General features: G+C 39.3%; 1 protein-coding gene across 4 annotated transcripts; it reads right to left on the minus strand.

The window, feature by feature from the left end:
* Positions 1-8,692: 8,692 nt before the first annotated feature.
* DPM1 (dolichyl-phosphate mannosyltransferase subunit 1, catalytic) lies at positions 8,693-19,847 on the minus strand. 4 transcript variants are annotated; one of them, XM_086622957.1, is made up of 9 exons: positions 19,724-19,847; positions 18,876-18,975; positions 16,775-16,808; positions 14,557-14,633; positions 14,435-14,460; positions 13,383-13,478; positions 12,555-12,623; positions 12,147-12,261; positions 8,693-9,074 (listed from the first exon to the last, which is right to left on the minus strand). In XM_086622957.1, the coding sequence occupies exons 1-9, from the start codon at positions 19,828-19,830 to the stop codon at positions 8,970-8,972; spliced, it is 729 nt and encodes a 242-aa protein (XP_086479083.1). In that variant the 5' UTR covers positions 19,831-19,847; the 3' UTR covers positions 8,693-8,969. The 4 variants fall into 4 exon arrangements, with proteins under 4 accessions (XP_086479083.1, XP_086479082.1, XP_086479085.1 ...); XM_086622956.1 differs by having other exon boundaries at positions 12,555-12,688; positions 13,379-13,478; XM_086622959.1 differs by lacking the exon at positions 13,383-13,478.
* Positions 19,848-19,916: the final 69 nt, after the last annotated feature.

The following is a 19,916-nucleotide window of genomic DNA, read 5'->3' on the forward strand; positions in this document are numbered from 1 at the left end:
TATTATGCCTGGAAGATGGCCAAGGTTGGAGAGGATTGTCCCATTTAACTCACTGTATCTGTCACCACCGTATCTTAGGGCTGTAGCATGGATTTATTACACATAGAAAATAAATTTCTAAGAATATACAACAGGAATAAAAATGTGTAAAAATACAACAGCACTGGAAAAAACAAATCTCTGACCCCTAGACCTTCTAATCTAAGGGCTGAATTTGAGAAAACATAGCAAGAAGTGTCTGAAGGTTAGAGGAACTGAGTTTAATGGAATATGATACTTCAGTTGGATATAAAAACTATATTTCATAGCTACTTAAGGGAACGAACATAACATGGAGGTATGTGAAAAGGATACCATAGCTCAAGCAGAAATAGTTGGTTATCTATCCAGGCAGGAGAACTGAATAGGCTTTTGGACATCTTTCCATGTTCTGAATTCTGGGTGTGAGTCTAAGTATCAGAGTAATTTTCTATCTTGCTGTAGTTTCTTGATACCAGAAGAAGCCTCCAGGCTAGGCTGACAGCCAGAACAGCTGAAAATAGAGAGTCCTCTAACCACTTCCTCAGTATCTACAATACCAAGGAATTTCCAGCTGGAAACAGCCTTCCAGCCATGATGGCAGTACTCAGTCCAGAATTAGAGCGAGAAAGAGTATGGAAAACAATTTGTGAAGAGTTCAAAACTGGAATTTGGTGTGAAAGGGAACTGAATTAGATACGGATAGAAAGAAGAGCATCAGAAGGCAGAGATACCCACTCAGTGCACAAGATGGGTGATGCAGGCAAAGTTTTTAAGGCAAGGGAGGGAACAACAGGAGGGAAAGATAATGGAGCAGCAAATGCGAGCCGTTGCCTGCTGTGGGATAAAGTCTGCAATGACAGGGCTGAAAAACTTGGGAGGAAGGATGAGACGGTATATGTAGAAAGCAGTCCTCAAATGATGGACAAGATCTTGTTCTCATTTAGTTCAGTGAGAGTTTTCATGATGGTTTGCACAGTATGGCAGTTGTCAACAGCGAGTTAGAAAAGAAAAATGAGAATAATACAAAGTTTGTATGAAAAGATTGATTTTAAAGGTAAAATTCAAGCAGTGGGCAAGAAGGAGAAATGGAGTCTTGGGCCCATTTTTCTCCTGTATGTAGAGTGAGGTGAACAAAATGAAACAAAAGTTGATAATAGTCTTAATATACTTTTTATATTACAGAAGTGGGAATTGTTTCTCACAATAGACTGCAGCCACTAGAAAAATCAGTTAGATCATAGCAGTGTAAGAGACTGGTGTGAAGACCAGAGGGGAGACAATTGGCATTCCCAAGTTGAACAGGTATAATTGAACACGTGTTGTGCTACTGATGCAGGTCAAAATTGTGCCCACATTTGTAATTGTACTAGTTTAGCAGCAGTACTATGTTTGGGTTTGTTCAAATGCAAAACAATTAAAACAGCTATCAATGGCTTTAAGCACCCAACATAATTAGTTACATAATAAATACAAGTAATTTAATCACCAGCAGCATTAAGATCACTGGTCTCACTATGATCTTTAAGACCCATTAAGCCATCTAGCTCCTACACTGTTTAGACACTTCATCATCTGTCAGCATTCTCCTTCTTCCATGAAGATGGCTTCGGGAAAAGTCACCAGGAAGGAACCAAATTTAGGCTGTGTGAAGATGAAAGTAGGGAAGAACTGTCCCTTGACACAGAGCACTCTCTCTCTTTTCTCCTTGTTTTTTTAGATACTCATATTGAGCAGGGCTGTGATCAGAGCTGCTTAAGATAGGTTTGCTTAGTTGGTTGGGATAACTTGAAAGGAAAGGTCAGTTAGACCAATAAGAAATTTATCTGTTGTAAGCAACACTTAAATTTCATTTGGAAGCTGGTCAGTCAAGTATCGTGTCGTTTGGAGGTGATGCTGTGCTGCCGTGACAAACTACATTATTTCTGTGGATATAGGACTGACCTCTTAAATGCTGCTAACGCTTTCAGAAACACTGTGTTCAGATAGGATTTACTTAATGAGAAACATTGATTAAAATTAAAAAATCACCTAACTTCAATATTTCAATAATTTATCACTTTCAAGCAGCTTGTCTTTGTTACCTCCTCTGCATTGTACAATAAGTAATACAATTATTTTGACAGGATGCGCCCGTCGGAAGCACTGCCATATGCCGCCTGTGCAAGAGCAAGCAGAGTGGCGAAACGGACTAGAAATGAGAGCTCTGGAAACACATTGGAGTCATGACTGGAAATTCACCACGTAGTAAGTCAGTCGGGTTATTTTCTTCCTGGGTATCTCCTCAGTAGTTGCACAGCAGTAGGGGGACAGAAGACCCCAAAGCAGGGGGTTTTCTCGAGCAGTGACTGTAGGAGCTCAGTCAAGATCTTTCCTGTTCTAGAACAGAAGTATCATTTAGTGCTCGGATCTTTCCCTCCTGAGAGCACAGTGTTTTAGGAGTTAGATAACCATCCTCAGCTTCCCAGGAAACATGAAGTTCTCAACTGTGGTTTTGTCTGAGTTCACTTCCTAAGAGGTGAATGTTTGCAAGAAGTCAAAATGGGAAAGAAGTTTATGAGCCAAACACAAGGTTGGTTTTTTTAAAAAAAATTATGATGCACCATTGATACCAATTTCTGTTGAACAGTCAGTGCAACTAACCTTGCAGGAATAACCTCCATTTTACTGTGTTTGTCCACCGCTGCTTTGTTGAAATCCCTCCCTCAAAGGCTGAGATTTCAGATCTAATTTTGGATTAAAAGTTGCAATTCGGTTTCCTTCTCTCCAATCCCAATGTATTTCCCCCTGAACGGTAACAATCACAATCTATAACAAGTTATAAGCGGCCACCATGACTGAATAAAGAAGGTAAAATATGGCAGGAATAGAGGGAATGATGCTCAAAAAGTTTCTGTGCTTTACAGAAGTTCTGTGATTACCTTCTTTATTCATATCTTCTACAGCGTGGCACCTTGGAGGTAATACATTGTAAAACAGTGATAAAGTTTGATAAGCAATCTTCTCGTCTGTGTATATCCTGTTCCTGCTGTTCCTAATGTTAAAATTTGCCTACAGCTCTGGAATGCTAACCATTGAAAAGCTGCTGCTGAAGTTGTCAATGTATTGAACTCAGTAGGCTATCTGTCCTTGAATTCGTTTGTGCCAAGATTTCAATCCATGCTTATACTTGGAACCTTGATAGACTATTAAATAAATAATATTGATTTTTTACTGTTGATATGCAGAAGGTTGTGCAACCTTGCAGATGGCTTTCTACACAGTCCACTGGAAAATGTTTTGTTATAGTGCTTGTATTGGCAACTAAGTACATCTTTATTGCAGACTCAGATTAGAAAAAAAAAAACCAAAAAACCCAAAACAAACCCCAAAACTGAAGCCAACTCCCTCCAACCTGAGATCAGACAAATCCTCACCCACAAGACCCAAACCGGAGAAGCTGGGGATCTCGCTTTGACACTGCTTTCACATTCAGTTCAATATGTTAACCAGGCCTTGGTTGTCTGAAGTGGTTGTCCCATCTTGAGAATCGTAATGATGTAGGTCAGAGGGATTAAACTGCTCAGCCTTGTGAACTGCACACCTAAATCTTCATATGAGTAAGAGTGACAAAATCCATACCTCAGGGTACCAATCTGTACTCTGTATCCCTGAGGCAGGGCTACTGGGGACCTTAGGGGCATGAGGAGACCACAGCTGCTCACAGACCAGCTGCCATGTAGTAGGACTGATCAAGTGCCAAGTCCTCGGGCAAGAGGTGGTACCAGTTTTAGTAGCGCCCAGTTACGTGTTTCATCTCACAGCGGAGGCTTCAGACTGTCTGATAAGAAACTTCACACTAATACAGAGCTGCTCAAGCCACTCAGCAGAGCTCTGCCTGGGGACCTGCAGCCAGAAGCACTCCCAAACCAGTGTGCAAGCACTGAACTTAGGTCAAGGATAATCTGGGTGATATGCCATGCAAAACTCCACAGCCCATTCTTCTTTAAGGCTGTGGCTCGAAGTTTAGCTTTGGCTGTTATAAAGGCTTTGAACAACCGAGCCTGCTGTGTAACGTTTTCCATACATCCCATTGAACCTCAAGCCCACAACAACAGACCTTCCCAGAGCCTTGCCTGTCTGCCAGTGGAGGTCATCGGTTTGCCATTCAGGGAAAAGTGAAGTCCTGGAGCAAAGTGTGAGTTACTTTCTTCCTCCTCTTCATTAAACATGCCTAACCAAACACATCCATGATATACACTGATTCAAGCCAGGAAGGAATTAAAACTCCTGTTCTTGCCAAGTGATTGAGTGTTTGCAGACACAGATTCCTAAGGAAGCATAATACAGAAAGTACATTAGCAGAGTATTTGTGCCTTCGTAGGAAATGAATATGGATGTAATTAAGAAAAGCTGATTTATGTGGAACCGTAAAACCAGGGACATAAAATGAAAAACTCTCTGTAAATGTCAAGTCAGTGTTTTGTGGTGGCTAAAACAAGGCATGTGGAGTATTGCAATGGTATTAAGAAAGGAACTGAAAACTAAGATGCCACTACATAAATCCATAGTACGTGAATATTTAAGACACTGTATGGAGTTCTAGGCACCTGATCTCTAAAGATTAGAGTAGAACTGTTGTTCTACTAGTCTGTTACTAACATTTTGAGAGTAGCAATGTGTGGTGTGGCTTCTGTCTGAGGAACTCAGAAAGACAAGACTGAGTATGATCAAAGGATAAGCAGGGTCTGTAAAATAATAGGAAAATGCAAATGGGAAACAGTAGGGAACACAGAATACTAGAATCATAGAATGGTTTGGGTTGGAAGAGATCTTAAAGATCTTCTGGTTCCAACCCCCCTGCCATGGGCAGGGACACCTTCCACTACACCAGGTTGCCCAAAGCCTCATCCAACCCGGCCTGAACACTTTCAGGGATGGGGCATCCACAATTTCTCTGGGCAACCAGTTCCAGTGCCTCACCACCCTCAGAGTGAAGAATTTCTTCCTTATATCTAATCTAAATCTGCCCTCTTTCAGTTTAAAACCGTTACCCCTTGTCCTGTCACTACACTCCCTGATGAACAGTCCCTCCCTCTCTTTCCCGTAGGCCCCCTGTAAGTACTGGAAGGCTGCTATAAGGTCTCCTCAGAGCCTTCTCTTCTCCAGGCTAAACAATGCCAACTCTCTCAGCCTGTCCTCACAGGGGAGATATTCCAGCCCCCTGATCATCTTTGTGGCCCTCTGGACCTGCTCAAGCAAGTCTATGTCTTTCTTTGCAGGGGCCCCAGAGCTCAATGCAGTACTGCAGGTGGGGTCTCATGAGAACAGGTAGAGGAGGAAAATCTCCTCCCTCGACCTGCTGGTCCCGCTTCTTTTGACATAGCCCAGGATGTGACTGGCTTTCTGGGCTGCTAGCGCACATTGCCAGGTCATACTCAGTTTTTCATCCACCCATACCCCCAAGCCTTTCTCCTCAGGGCTGCTCTCAATCCACTGACTGAGAACATCTGATAAACTTACTAGGCTGTAAGCTTAAAATAAACAAAAGGAAGTACTTCACAAAATACATGAATTAAAAGGGTTGAACTGATTGCCATAGGATGCTGTAGAAGCCAAAACCTTATATGGATCCAAATATTCAAATCCTTGGAAAACACAAGGAACCATTAGAAGGTCCAGACCTTCCTGCCCTCCAACTCCAAAAGACCTTGTATTGCTGACCGTTGGTGTATTTGGGCAAAAGTCACACCAGCCATGTTTCCTACTGGCTTTTATTCTGGATCCATCGTTGAGCACTGTAGGAGACAGTACGGCCATTCCTGCACAACCTCCTTCTTACATTAGAAGCCATTCTTCCCTACGATGATATCCTTCTACAATTTTGGGGTTTATGTTAAGAATTTACGTAGGTGGTCTTCAAATACAAAGAGGCTTGATTAAAAGAAGCTGAGAACAAATTCAAGTGACTCACAGAGTGTCAAAAAAGTCAAAACCAGTTTAAGTAGCACTAAGTGATGGCTGTTTCATCCCATTACTCGCTACAAAGATAGCAGCTTTATTAAAGAGGGACCTCGATTAGAGTTTGAACACTGGTTACAGCATTCCCATGTTTATTTTTCATGAACTCTCACAGCAGTGCATGGAAGAGAAAAGGTCAGTGACAGAACGTAGCCTTAGAGCTTGGTTTTGCCACGTTTTCCTACGTACAGAACACTGTACTGGTGTTCTGTACTGGTGAGGTTCTACAGTGCCAGATCTAAGTGCTCAAAGACAGGCAATACTTCAGAATGAGATGTTCTTGGTCACCTCAGCGCAGAAACTCATTGGAAAGACAGGACTGCAGGCTGGGATGCGGGAAAGGATGAAGGGAGAGGCGATTCAGGCCAGTTCTGGCCAAAGATCCAACATTAACAGCTCACCACTTTACGGTTCTCCCCTCTATGGGTGCATAGAGGGTCAAACCAAACACACCAACGACAGCTGCCTCTTCTCAACTTCAGGCTTTTAAAACTTCCTGTGAAACAACTTTTATCTGCACCTCAGTCCCGTTTTTTGAAGAAATAACAGTATTTTTGCTAGGGAAAAAAACCCGGATGGTTTTCATCATAAATACTGTGAAATATATGCACATGTGCACCTCCCACTAACTCAGGGAAATCCTGTGTGTTCTGAATTCTGCTTCTTTCCACTGGATCCATGTATTAGTTCCATTCAGCAGTGCTTTCTACAAGTAGCCTGGTGAAAATCCAGGCTACTGAAATCCATTTCACTCGTGACCTTTTCTTTTTTCAAAAAGTATTGTAGAGTGTCTACTTGTGTCCTGATGCCACGAAGCACTTGTTTTCATTTCTTTATAGCACTTCTTTCTTGATAACTTAAATACCATTACCTTTAAGCATAATAAGAAAAATTACCTTCTTACCTAAAAATGGAATATAGCCCAGTCACATTTCAAACTTTCACATACTGGAGCACACAAAACATGTCATATATTATGATCCTGATTTATATGTAAAAGCACCTTCCTCCAAACATGATCTCATAAATAGAGAAATGCAGGAAATCTACCAGGTATTTTTCATAACTAAAAAGTAGGCATGCACATTCTAAAAGCTAAACCCTAACTCACAGCAATTAGATCATGAATAACTAACGTAACGGACTGTAGATATGCATCATTACATAAAAGCCTGAAAAAAATACCATCTTGGTGAGGCTCAATTTCTATTCTAGGAGATGGTTTTTAGTAGTGTGTAAATTTGAATAAACATCTAAAAACTCGCTCTTTGATAATTAAAAACTTTGTACCCATTTTCAACTTAAAAATCTTGATTTTAGCCATGAAACCTCCAAATGAAACATAAATAGATGAAACCTATTCACTGGAGATTTCAATGGCCCTTTAGACCCAGAATTTATTTCTGTATATATTATTAGATCTGATTAGCTTACACCAAATGAAATCATACACAATTTGCTGGAAAAGTACAGGCAAATGTCACAAAATGTACAGTTAAGTCACTGTAATCCAGTTACATGTAGATTCAAAACCTACAGCTATATTTTTTATTATTTTAAAGCAAATTAAATATCAAACATTTGCACTGAATAGTCAGAAAAGGAGAAAAATATCAAAATCTGTACAACTTCACTGAAGAACAAAGGAATATCTCCAAAGCAGTCCACTAGAAAAAAAGCTTTTGCTTCAAAGTTCTATTTAAATATTTTTGCCACTGAATGTGACAAATAACTATCTGAAATATTAATTTAACTTTTATCTACAGACTTTCTAAATTTTTTTTTCTAATATTAACAACTGTACCTAGTGTACTAAAGGAATGCAGACCAATGCAACAGACATAATTGTTACAACATTTGTTGCTTCTCCTCTTCTACCATTAACTTTCTGATACAGGTATCCACAGAACCATCCTTTCCCTCCCAAAATATGAGGACATATTTCTCAAATACATATAAAGCCATTATCAGAATAATTTCATCCTCTTGCTTACTTCTTCCCTGCTCCCCCCAAGTGCCTGTTTGATTGCAAAGGCTTCATAATTTCTGAGTTCTGGCTATATCAAACCGTAAACCAAAAACTAGTATTATTCTGTGTGTATTTTGTTCATCAGGATCTGAACAAATACAAATTTTAGACTGCAAATTGTTATTTGACATAAGAAGAAATCCTCAAATATCTTCAGCGAGGTCTTCTGTCACCCTAGAGTTGAGAAGTGTCATACTCCTGTTTTATAGATTCTAAAAGTATTTAGTTTCTAAAGAAAACAGGAAAAAGGAATCATCATCTTCTGGACAAACACACAGAATACAAAATTATTCCATACATACAATTCTCTTTCTCATCCAAAGAATTTTTTTTTTTTTCCAGCCTAGGCACAATTCCACAAAGAGTAAATCACTGTACTTATCTGTATCTCCTCTTAAACTACACGAGCTGTTACCAGTTCTGTAAAAATTGTTCTATATATCTGCTTTAAGATACATGTATATATGTGCTGAGGAAAGAAAGGAAACTAACTGGTATATATTTAAAATCCTCTCTGCAAACCACAGAACAAAGTTAAGATAAATTCTGTAATTTTTTTTTTTTTAATGTCCTTGCTGGTCTTTATTTCAAAATTATCTTTAGCTTTTGCTGAATAATGATTCATTTCTAAATGCAAAAGATCAGTAGCTTTGTGTTCTTTATTAAGACTTCATTATTTTTACAAAAATAAAATACAGCATTAGTCTTTATTAGTTTTAGTTTAACATACAGTTCATTTATTGTGAAAGGAGCATTTTGGGATACAATATATTTAGTTTATTATTGGTTGTTCATTTAATTGTTAGTTTATAGCTGGTCTTCTGGTCACCACACAAATTATTAAGCTTCTGCTATTATATATTAAAAACCACACAGATGTCAGAAAATATTTTTCTAGAAAAGTTAATTTAGGAATAAGCTATCAGGTTGTAGCAAACAAGGTCAAGAGTCCCTTTAAGAAGGAGACTATTTCATTGCCTCCCAGTTTAGATTCTCCATAGACACGGTCCACAAATGAAATAGGAACCTGTTGAAACAAGCAAAACTATTTTTAAGATTCAAACCCTAAATAATCAGATATTCTGTACACAAAAGAATGGCCTTTGAACTACAGCATGTTTAGACATGGGCAGAAGGCAAGCACCAGATTAGCTTACTTGGTGTCGGTTCTTCTTACCAGTGGCTTTAATGATACCCCATAGCTGGGGAGCATGAAATTATTTGGTTTATCACCTTTAAAGATGATCCAAAGACATTACTCAGTGGCTGGATGACACACCAGTCAGAACAAACTTAATAGCTTAAGTGCACTAAAAGCCTGGGGGCTCAAAATGAACTTTCACCACTTTCCTTGTTAGCTAAATTTAATACTTTTTGAGTCAATGCCTCAGGAAGGCAAAAATCTCCCGCCACCATGAAACGGCATTCTGCTCAACCCCACCACTGGCTAGAAGGTGACATCTGAACATGACGGTTAGTGTATGTTTTACAAGCAATACCTGTCTGTGTCTTTGACCATTTTATAGATTATTTACAGGATTAAAGTGCATTTGAAACACCAATTTTGGTTTCCTTACTTAAGTGATCATACTGTCCAGATCAACTCACTACTCATAAAACGGTAGGAGCATTCTGCTTTTCAGTAATTTGACCACGTACAAATGACATATGACAGGACATTCTGCCAACACTGTATTAGAATATTCAAGAGTTTCCATATATGTTTGTGTGCAAAATTGAAATACTTCAGGGGCTAAAATGAAGAACTGCATTTGCAAAAGCCATTAAAAAATTCGCTTAGCGTTCTGCTGGCAGTTTCAATCCGAAATCATCTGGCAAGTGGCACACAAAAATCACCACACCCTTGCATCTGTGCCAGGACTGAGGATTTCTCACAATTCTAGCACGTCAGTCCATGGTAGAAGAGAAGCCAGGGCAAGAAGACAGTAAGAAAGATACCCAAGAAGGCAGATAGCCAGAGTCATTGTTGAGCCTTTCTTAGAAGGGTCCCTTTGATGATCCCAGTAAGCGTTGTGGCAACTACAGACAGCTGATCTACAGGGCACGGAGAGAAATCACTGAGTAGGTAGTCAGTGCAGGATGTCAGAAGTGACATTTCCTGACCATTGATGAAAGAATGGTCAATACCTCATCTAATAAAAGGTATCCAGTCCTTCCCTTCAGTGTCAGAATTAACCACCTGTTCTGTGGCTGGACTTTGCCTTTCTGGCATAACAAGTTCTATCATTAGTCTTAAATGAAGCATTTTCAAAAGGGTTTACTCCACACACTGTGCTACATTTCACACGTTGTAAAGTACAGCCAAACGAAACAGAGGTGCACACAAGACTGTTCAGGTATAGCTTGTGTCAGTTCATCATCCATTTTTTCCTCTTAGACTGGCAGGTCTCAATCTTCATTTTCAACTTTGCTTAAGAAATATTTTACCCTCACAACTGTATCTACATTTTACAATTGCATAAAAACTATTCTGCATGTAGATGTAGCACCTGCAAACCAGGAATCAGACATGCAAGTGTCATCTCTTTGGGAATTCTCGATGTTACTATTTGGATAATTATAAAATATATAAAGATCGTAAGTATTGATCAGGAAATACTGTATCAATGTACTTGAAACTTAATGGAAAATTGTCCTGCCGCAGGAAGTTACAACACAGAGATGATACACAGAACAGTAAACACACAATAATCTTATTTATAGGTCTATGTCAGCAATCTGAACACAAGTTTGTTACAGATACCACAAAGGAAATCTTAATGATGAGGCTGAAGCAGGATAACGAAGCAACTTTTCAGACGTTAGAGAGAACTCCTCCCACATGCGAGAAACTGAAGGAGGAGGGAAGACAATGCTTACTTCAGAAGGTAACAGATGAATTGTGGAGGATGGTGTTACTGACCCATCACAAAACAGAGCCCATGTCTCAACACTGACTGGGAGACACTAGGCCTAGTGAAGACTTGGAACTGGAAGACAAATATCTTGTATTTGATGATATACGACCAGTAGAGGCATGCAAATAAACGAGCAGTGGGATCAAATAACAAGCAGAAAAAGGGTCTTGGCAGCAGCAGCAGCCTGAAGAGGTATAAGCAATCCAAGATTGCATTTTTTTTAAAGCCAGAGAACTGTATTTTACTTTTTAAAAAAAATGCATGGTAAATAAAACCTCATCTCATCCTAGGTTTCAGTATCGGGATGCATAGAGAGGTGAGGATTTAATTCAGCAACATTTGAAAGCAGTATGTGAACACCAAAGAAAGTAGGGTCAAACTCCAGCTACAGACAGGATAGAGATGTTGCTCCCTAAGCAAGAAAGGTGGAAGAAAAAAGCTTGCTGTATTGTGTGGAAACACTCTACCTGATGTTGAGAGAGAAATGCAATATGTAAGGTTTGAGAGAGAAGTATCAGCAAAACAATTCTCCGACAATTCACAGTCATGAAAATGATGATGAAGAACTGGTTCTGAGATTTGGCTGCAGAGAGAATTCCAGTGAATCATCTTCAAAGACACCAGGAAGAGTGATTCAATGAAATACAAAAGGCAGAAATTGTTTGGAGTTCTTTTTCATGATGGTAGACAGCACATTCAAAGAATTTAGAAGTGGAAAGTTGTGATAGATGGAAAGTTGGAAAATAACAAAGAAATAAATGAAAGAGAACAGAATAAATCTGAAGTAGAATCAGGTTGCTGGAGAAAACAAAATTATTTGAAAAGGCCTAACTAGACATGTCTATACAACACGAAGGAGGAAAGAAAAGGCTCAGAGCAGCTTCACTGGCTTCCTTCCCTCCTTTGAAGAACCTGGTAAAATTGTATGCAGCTAAAGAAACGGCAACAGGAAGAGGGAAGGATCTCAGAAGCATATCAGCCAGAGGAATAAGTAATTGAAATTTCAGATCTGGTATTCACCTGGAAAAGTTGGAAAAATAAGAGTTCTACATATGTAATTTCTTGGATTCGATTTGAAAACCTTGCTTTTTTTTGGCAGCACACAAAATTTCCTATGCTTCCTGTAATCTGTACCTACATTTAAACCAAAGCACCACATACTATCAAAACTTTTACTATACCTCTCCAATAGTATATCCTAACTGTCTAGCCCGAACAATCATCTCCATCTGGAAGACGTATCCTTTAGAAACACATTTTTCCATTAGTTTCTGTAAGACTTCTTTTCTGTATAACCTGCAAACGATGACAAAGAAAATAAAACCTGAAGGACAATTTCTGAACTTCAGAAATCAAGATAGTGTGTAGGAATCTTAACTGTAATCACTTGCTTATATCATTACTATTTTAAAAAATCATTAACAAAGTCATAGGAGCAACAGTTCTTGCAATCTAGTCTACTACTTCTTACACCCTTTCCAAACAGATCTCATAGTCCTCAGTACAGAAGGTCTGTTCTTACTCCCGTTCTTTGTTCAGCGTTTTTTTAACTTCGAATAAACTTTATGAATTGCAAACCAAACCCGTACCTGAAACTCCCTGTTAAGTCTGATGCACCTGGTCTCAGCAAAACCTGAGTCAGAAAATTGGCACCACGACTGTGAAAGAAAACACGAGTGTCACAATTGCTCAGTAGACGACTCCAAAAGATCAAGCAGAGTTTCTAGAAAGTAAGTAAATAAATATCATCCTTCTAGCCAAAAAAAGAAAACTTTTATTGCTTACTGTGAAACAATTATATTTCTAATATGTTTTCACTGCTAGATTTGACTAATAAATCTTCATCTTGAAGCCAAAACTTGACCTTTTGGTTTTCAAATGTTGGTGATTAGTAGATTATTTAACTTCTCTATGCAGGAAAAAGCAATGGTTTTTAGAAATTAGTTTTACAATCTGGTTCTTTATGGTAGAATTGTCAGTACAACTACCTACTATTACAATATAAAACAAATTTGACATCAGTCAAAACTACATTTTTCTTCTGACTAACATTCGTTGTAAGGGGACAATAAAAATGCTTCCTTGACAAACGTGAGACTTGGATTTAGAAAAATCAAGATTCAGTTTTGGTTTACGCTGCTTCCATAGTATGACAAGGATGTATTTGTCATAGTATTTGTCTACTGTTCCAACTCATTTCTCAGATCTGGTCATATAATTACATTCTTTCTTGGTGGGTTTTAACCAAAGAATTTGCACATCATGCATGCTTCTATTATTTAATGTAATTTTGTAGTACCCAGTATTATTGACTGAAGACTCAGTACAGCTCACACAGATTCATTGGTTGAGTACTAGGAATGCTTATACATTTCTAAACAACAAATTTACATGTAAATATCTAGAAAAATACTAACCTGATTAATTTTCTTTTCAAATCCCAACCATATACTCCTCCATTTCCTTTATATCTCGTTCCAGATACAATATCAAAATTGCCTTCTTTCTGCTTTCTATAAGCAATTGGTTTTATCAGAAAAACAGGATGAATATTTGTAGGAAGGTAGTACAAATTTCGAAATAAGAACAATCGCTCTTTTAGTACAAAATTGGTATTTTACAAACCTTTGAACAAATAAGTAGAGAGGAGAGGAAAGCAATAGTTATGGTGGTTATAAGCATTATGTATTTAAAAACCTGTTAATTGTCCTCTTATAAAGAGCTATTTCAGGGAATCTTAGGATTATCTTTTACCAACTATGTCATAGAATTTCACAGACTACTTTATACATAAAGATCGACTTATGCATTTTGAAAGCCTCTCTCTAGTATAAGAGACAGAATGATTTTAAATAGATTTCAATGTTTAAATTACACAAACACATAGTAAGGAAAAAAACAAAGTCTGGAGCTATCCCTTGTCCATACCATGCCTGACTGCTGCAGAGCCTTATCCAGCATTTTATGCATTCAGTACTACTAAGCAAGAAAGCTGAAAATTACAGACTGCTACCCTTAGCATCCCACATAACGCCTGTTGATCATTTCTCACTAACCAAAACATTACAGAGAGAGGAAGCTAAGAGAGAGAAGTATTCCACCAATAATTGAGGACTTGGTCCTCTCTTCAATAACCCTACATACACACGAGGAAATCAAAAGAATTAGAAGATGACATTTACATAAACGCTTTTCAGAGCTGAACAGCCATTACAAGGAAGAGAAGTACTTCGCCACACACTCTCTGTTACTTTAAACTTGAGGATTTTTGCTCCAGTTAGGAACTAATTATTTTTCTGGATTATTCTGGGGCACCTCTAATGAGGTCCAATCACTTTTATTTGAATTCTTGCCTTGGCAATTTTCTTACTACAGCTAGACAGCTCAACAAGAATATAGAGCTTTCAAATATTACTATGAAACCATAGAAGTTCAGAAGTCATTCTCTCATACTACAATCAGCACCTACCTGATAAACTCTGGAATAAATTTTGGCTGAAATGGAAGGGAAACAGATGAGAAAAAGGGAAGGGGAGGGGGAACCAATTTAATTATAACAGATTAAAAACAAAGCACATAAAATAGACTTACATGGTGAGAGAGGTCAGCATCCATAATAACAATAAAATTCCCAGTGGCGTGCTTCATTCCATGAATATAAGCAGTGCCTGATGAAAACAGTACAGAAATAATTTCCCTCACTATTTTAACATATACAATCTGCTAGCCACAAGCCCGCACTTACCTTCTAAAAATCTCTAAGTTATACTAGAAAAGGATCAATGAAAAACTCCTAAAATTTATTTTAAAATTATGTATCATTGGTCAAACATTAAAATATTTTTTTCTTTTCCCCACAATTTCAGCACTATGTTTTGTAAATGTAAACCTTGGCAAACCCTACTGCACTAGAAATGCACAGAGGAACATGGCTTGGTAAGTGGAAGCCGTAGAAAACTAGAAATAGGACACAGACAACAAAATAACCACTGATAGTTAACCCCCCCACCTGCCCCCCTGCTTTCTCAACTCAGAATTTACTATTAGTGGTACCTAGATTTGGGTTTGTTCTTCTTGGCACCATGAAATATATCCTGATACCTAATCCGAAGACAGTCTTTTTTTCCTTACTTTAGATTTTGGCATGTTTTATTCATCCTGTACGAACCAGTGCAGCTATCTTGCTAAGAGCTGGAACAAGTCTTGCTATTACAATTTTCCTCAACAATGCAAATTTCTGAGCTGAGCCATACCGTTCAGACAGCACTGCTTCCAAGGACAGGCACGGCAGCACAACGGAGATTAAGAACTGGCATATACTCTTCACTGATCCAAATTACTCTTGAGGCTTTCCATTAACTTCACGAGGAATACATAAAACTGAAAAAAATCCCCTTCTCAACTGATGTCCTTCGCAGGCACTCTCACAGGAAACTAAACTCCTGGTTAATGAACAACCTGTCTTTCCTTTCTTTTCCATGTTGTTTGCAAAGTTACACAGTAGGAGTGTCACAGATTTGGGTATTGTGCATGATTTGTAGATACGGTACAAGAAAAATTCAAATTCAGTCGGTTTTAATCTATAATGCTGGTTGACATATGATGAAAAGGCAGAAAGCAAAAATAAAGACATGGAAGCTTTTTAGAGTTTCTTATAGAAAAAAGTATAGAAAGGTGATTTAAATAGACAATTCAATAGCAAAATTAGAATTATATTTTTTGTTCAGTGGACTGGAGAAATTAGTTAGCTGCAGTACTCAGTACACAAGACACATCAAATGTTTTACTGGCACATAGAAGTGGGGATTGCCAAGACATTTAGCAAGAAAGTCAGATACTCATTAACAATAAATCAAACAAGGTGTTGCATTGTATCATGTTCTCCATTCCTATTATAAGAGAGGAGGGATAAGGATACAACATGAATCTTAACAGATGGAAATATGTCCGCTTTATTTAGACTAGTTTCCATACTACAAGTTTTAACGTCACTTATGACTTCCTAAGATATCTGTTTTTTTCTAAAGCAAACAATGACAAATTTGATTTACCTATTCTGTGAGATATGGCATCAGAGCTATAGAATTGCAGTGTTGCACCATTCCAGGCAAATTTTAATGATCAATCTCAGTGGTACAAGATTGGCTCCCAAATTCATGAGATTGCTGCAATATGAGTAACTTTTGCCAGGTACTTCAAAGCCTCCAATTCACATGTTAGTTAACAGGTGAGACGATACTTGGTGCTGGACATCTGTCAGATTCGTATTTTTTATTCAGAGTCATAATTCACACTGGCATGTGAAAAGCTCTGTACAAATATGTGTCAGAAAAACAGCCCGGCCTTCTCTGGAAGACACACAAACTATGGTCCAATTTTTGAAGCATCCTGCCATAGGTAGATGGCACAGAAAGTACCACTGTCCCCTCTGGGTCAGAAGCTTCCACATGAATACAGCAGTGACTCTTGTAAAACGTTACGTCTTGTCTCAATTTAGACCTCTCGTCCTGCAAGCGGTGAATGCAGTATGGGAGGGAGGGAAGCAGCACGATGCAAACAGGAAAACACAGCTGTACAGAACTGCAGTGATGACAGTTCTCAGGTTTGAGATTGTGGGGAGCTTGTTAGAAATAATACTTTGTGATTTTTATGTGTTTAGGTTTTAAGCTGGTTCATTTACAAAAAACTTGATGAAACCAGGTATTTATGCTTTTCTGATTTTTTCCTTGAACTTTATACACTAGAATCAAAGAATATAGCAGGTTTTTTTTTTTTTTTTAAATACTAACCAGAATTAATAAGGACTTACCGAGGCCCAACTTTCTTGCTCTGGGTCTTAGAAGCTGCAGGATATATTGAAACACACATATATTACTTGAAGTATAGTTTTTAGTTCATTTTAGTAACACCTTAAAATTCACTATTCTCAAGGTATAAAAATATTTTAAAATGTACTTTTCATTTTTAGAAATCTAGATAACATATAAAAATAAAATTATTTGTCAAAATGTAGGAGAAACAAACTATTAAACAGGTATTTGACAAGGTCATATTTAAAAACAAACCCCCTTTAAGATTTACTTAGTAGTTCTGCTGTAAAAAAAAATTAAAAGCACCGTCTTAGTAACTAAAGGATTTCCTCAAGTTCCACTATCTGAAATACAGTTATAAATCTGAACAACAGTCTCCCCAGCACCATTACTTTTAAGGAACAACAAACACTAACAGCAAATATTTCAGCAAGTTTCCCAAGTGACTGAGCATACTTTTAGTATTGAATATAAATTTCACGATATTCATGTGCACACAGATATAACCCCCGAATAATGATCATATAACAGGATTATTAATCTTTCAGGATGTGAATGACCAAGTTTAACTTGCAGGGCCACATGAAGTGCAGGGGGAGAAGGGGGCACCACCACTAACGAAAGGAATCCTGACAGTAATTTAACTTCCAAGTCTTCCTAAAGTGCCTTTGATATAAATCAGCATTTGGGGAGGAGAGGCGAGGTATACAAGCAGTCATCTAAATGTACTTCAGAAATAAATTTTAAATCTTGGCTAATTTTCATGCATTTTCTGAGAGGTCACAAGTAACGTAATTCAGAGGAGGACAGGGTTGTGAAAGAGTTAGTAATCATTAGTGCTTCTGCTGATTTGTTATTTCGGTTTCTGTTTGCTTTGTTTTTTTTTTCCCCTTTGGTAAATAATGTTAAAATTTAACATTAACAACAACAAAAATATCACTTTGATTCCTCATCTACTTCCTTGAACGTGTCGGGCTCTCATTAAGTTAACTACATGCCATGTTCAGTAAGCAACATAGTAAGTGAGAAGCCCCATGGAGTTACTCGGATGATGATTCCTGTGCACAAATCAGAACAATGACTTTGCTCAGGAAACACAAAAAAAATGAAATTATCAGGAAACAATGAAAGTTACCTAATGAAAAATCACAGCTGATTTGCACTTCTGCAAACATCAGTGTCACCATCAGTGGTGCCTCTACGTAATTCCGCTCACGTGTGCTTGGCTCAACACTACTGCAGGGGTTGGTCCAGAGATTAAACTTCAAAATTCAACTCTTAAACGGTGAGGAAAGCTTGGCTAAGTATTTAAAACTCTTCTGAGTATCAAAGGGGGGGGGGGAAGCCAAACCACTACTTTAAAACTTCCTATATACATTGCTCTTGAAGTAATCTCTATAAATGGTGCTTAATTTACAAATACTTTTAAAAACTTTACATTTACAGGGTAATAGATTAGGAAAGTGTCTGACACTGCTTACAGCAAAAGCTGTCAAACTGAACATTGAGTTTTTACACTGTTTTATAATAAAGCTTTTGTTGCAAGAAAAAAAGAAAATGGCTTTAAGGGCTCATAAAGACTAAATAAATGACAGTATCTTGTATATAATTCATAGTTATACGGTAATATATTAAATAGGAAAAAAAAAAGTCCTATTATTCAGGAATGCAACTAGACAGATTAAAAATAAATCACAAAACCAGAGTAGCTTTCATCTTTCAAATTTCCCTATTCCTGCAGACACTTAAAACGGAATTAAAGTTTATCCAAACCCCATCTTTCCCTCAGGCATGCACAAAGTGCACTGACAACCGCCGTTCATTACTCGACAGCACACAGCCACACACAGCGGGCTGAAAACGTTTTGCAAACATTAATTCATGAATCTGCATATTAGTTCATAATGCTGCTAAGCAACTGCACGATTATGGCAATTTTACATTTGTCTGAAGTGGTGTGCAAAAACTTAAATAACTTAAATAACTTGTTTACGGATGTAAAGTGAGGGCAGAATCCAGAGGCTCCGTTCCAGTTCTCTAAGGATTTCATGTACTTTCCAATATAATAAAAATGAAAAAATACAGAGACATACAACTCACTATTTTATCTGATCCATATATCTTTTCCAATTGTTCAGCAATTTCCTGCGTCCCATCCGGGCTTCCATCATCTATGATGATAATTTCAAAATTGTTTCCACTGAAACGAGAATCATTTTTAAATGAACAAACAGAAAACGCAGTTTCACTCCCTGTCGTTTTGAGAGGCGCGAGGCTGAAGCACAGCACACAAAATGACTTTCTGACAGTTCGCGACACGCCGGTTGTTGCCACGGCTGTGCCCACGGTGGCCAAACGTGACCCGGTGTCCCTGTTTTGGGTCTCGGCTGCAGCAATGTAAACCCACCGCCATCCCAGATTCCGTCCTAGCCTCGTAATTGTGAGGGACGAAAGGCTAAAAGTGCCTTTTGTGCTTTTATCCGGCAACGCCTTCTCCGCCAGCTTCTGCGGAGCGGGCCGAGCCCTCCGACTGCAGCAGTTCCGTTACCCGGTCCCGCTCGGGAAGGGCGGGGCTGCCCCGGGCAGGCACGCGGGCTGCACGCCCCCGCGGCCGCGGAAACGCGCCGTGCGTTTCTCCGCGCGCACAACGCTAGTGCCTCGCGCAGCTGCGGCGTCGTTTTGTCAGTTTCACGGACGCGTTTCCTACTTGTACCGACAGCGGCTGCGAGCTTCCCAGCGCCATCGGGCCCCCGCGCCGACAGCGCTTACCCCGAGCCCGCTCCCCGCCAGCCGCCCGCGGCTGCGCTTCGCCCCGCGCTCACGCACCGACCGCCGCTTCCCTGCGGCCCCGGCCGCTCCCTCCCTCCTTCCCAGCGCGGCGGTCTCCGCCGGCCGCGCGCACGGACGGGGCTCAGCGCCGCCCGGGCCCGGCCCGCCGCGGCCGGTACCTCTCGCGGAAGGTGCGCGCCAGGAGCCAGACGACCAGCGGCAGGTTCTCCCGCTCGTTGTAGGTGGGCAGCAGCACCGAGAACTTGTCGGCGCCGCCGGCCGCCATGTCAGCGGGCTGGCGCACGCGGGGTCGGCGGGGGCGCGCCGCAGCCAACCGGCGCGGCCGGAAGCGCGGGGACGGACGGCCGGAAG

This window comes from Tauraco erythrolophus, chromosome 18, assembly GCF_009769465.1.
Source record: "Tauraco erythrolophus isolate bTauEry1 chromosome 18, bTauEry1.pri, whole genome shotgun sequence".
NCBI classification, from domain to species: domain Eukaryota; kingdom Metazoa; phylum Chordata; class Aves; order Musophagiformes; family Musophagidae; genus Tauraco; species Tauraco erythrolophus.

Coding starts and splice junctions, on each gene's coding strand:
- DPM1 (XM_086622956.1), bottom strand. CDS start 19,830: ATGGCGGCCGGCGGCGCCGACAAGTTCTCGGTGCTGCTGCCCACCTAC. Junction 16,809..18,875: donor TATATGGATCAGATAAAATA/GTGAGTTGTATG, acceptor TATATCCTGCAG/CTTCTAAGACCCAGAGCAAG. Junction 9,075..12,146: donor TAGGATATACTATTGGAGAG/GTATAGTAAAAG, acceptor TTGTTTCAACAG/GTTCCTATTTCATTTGTGGA.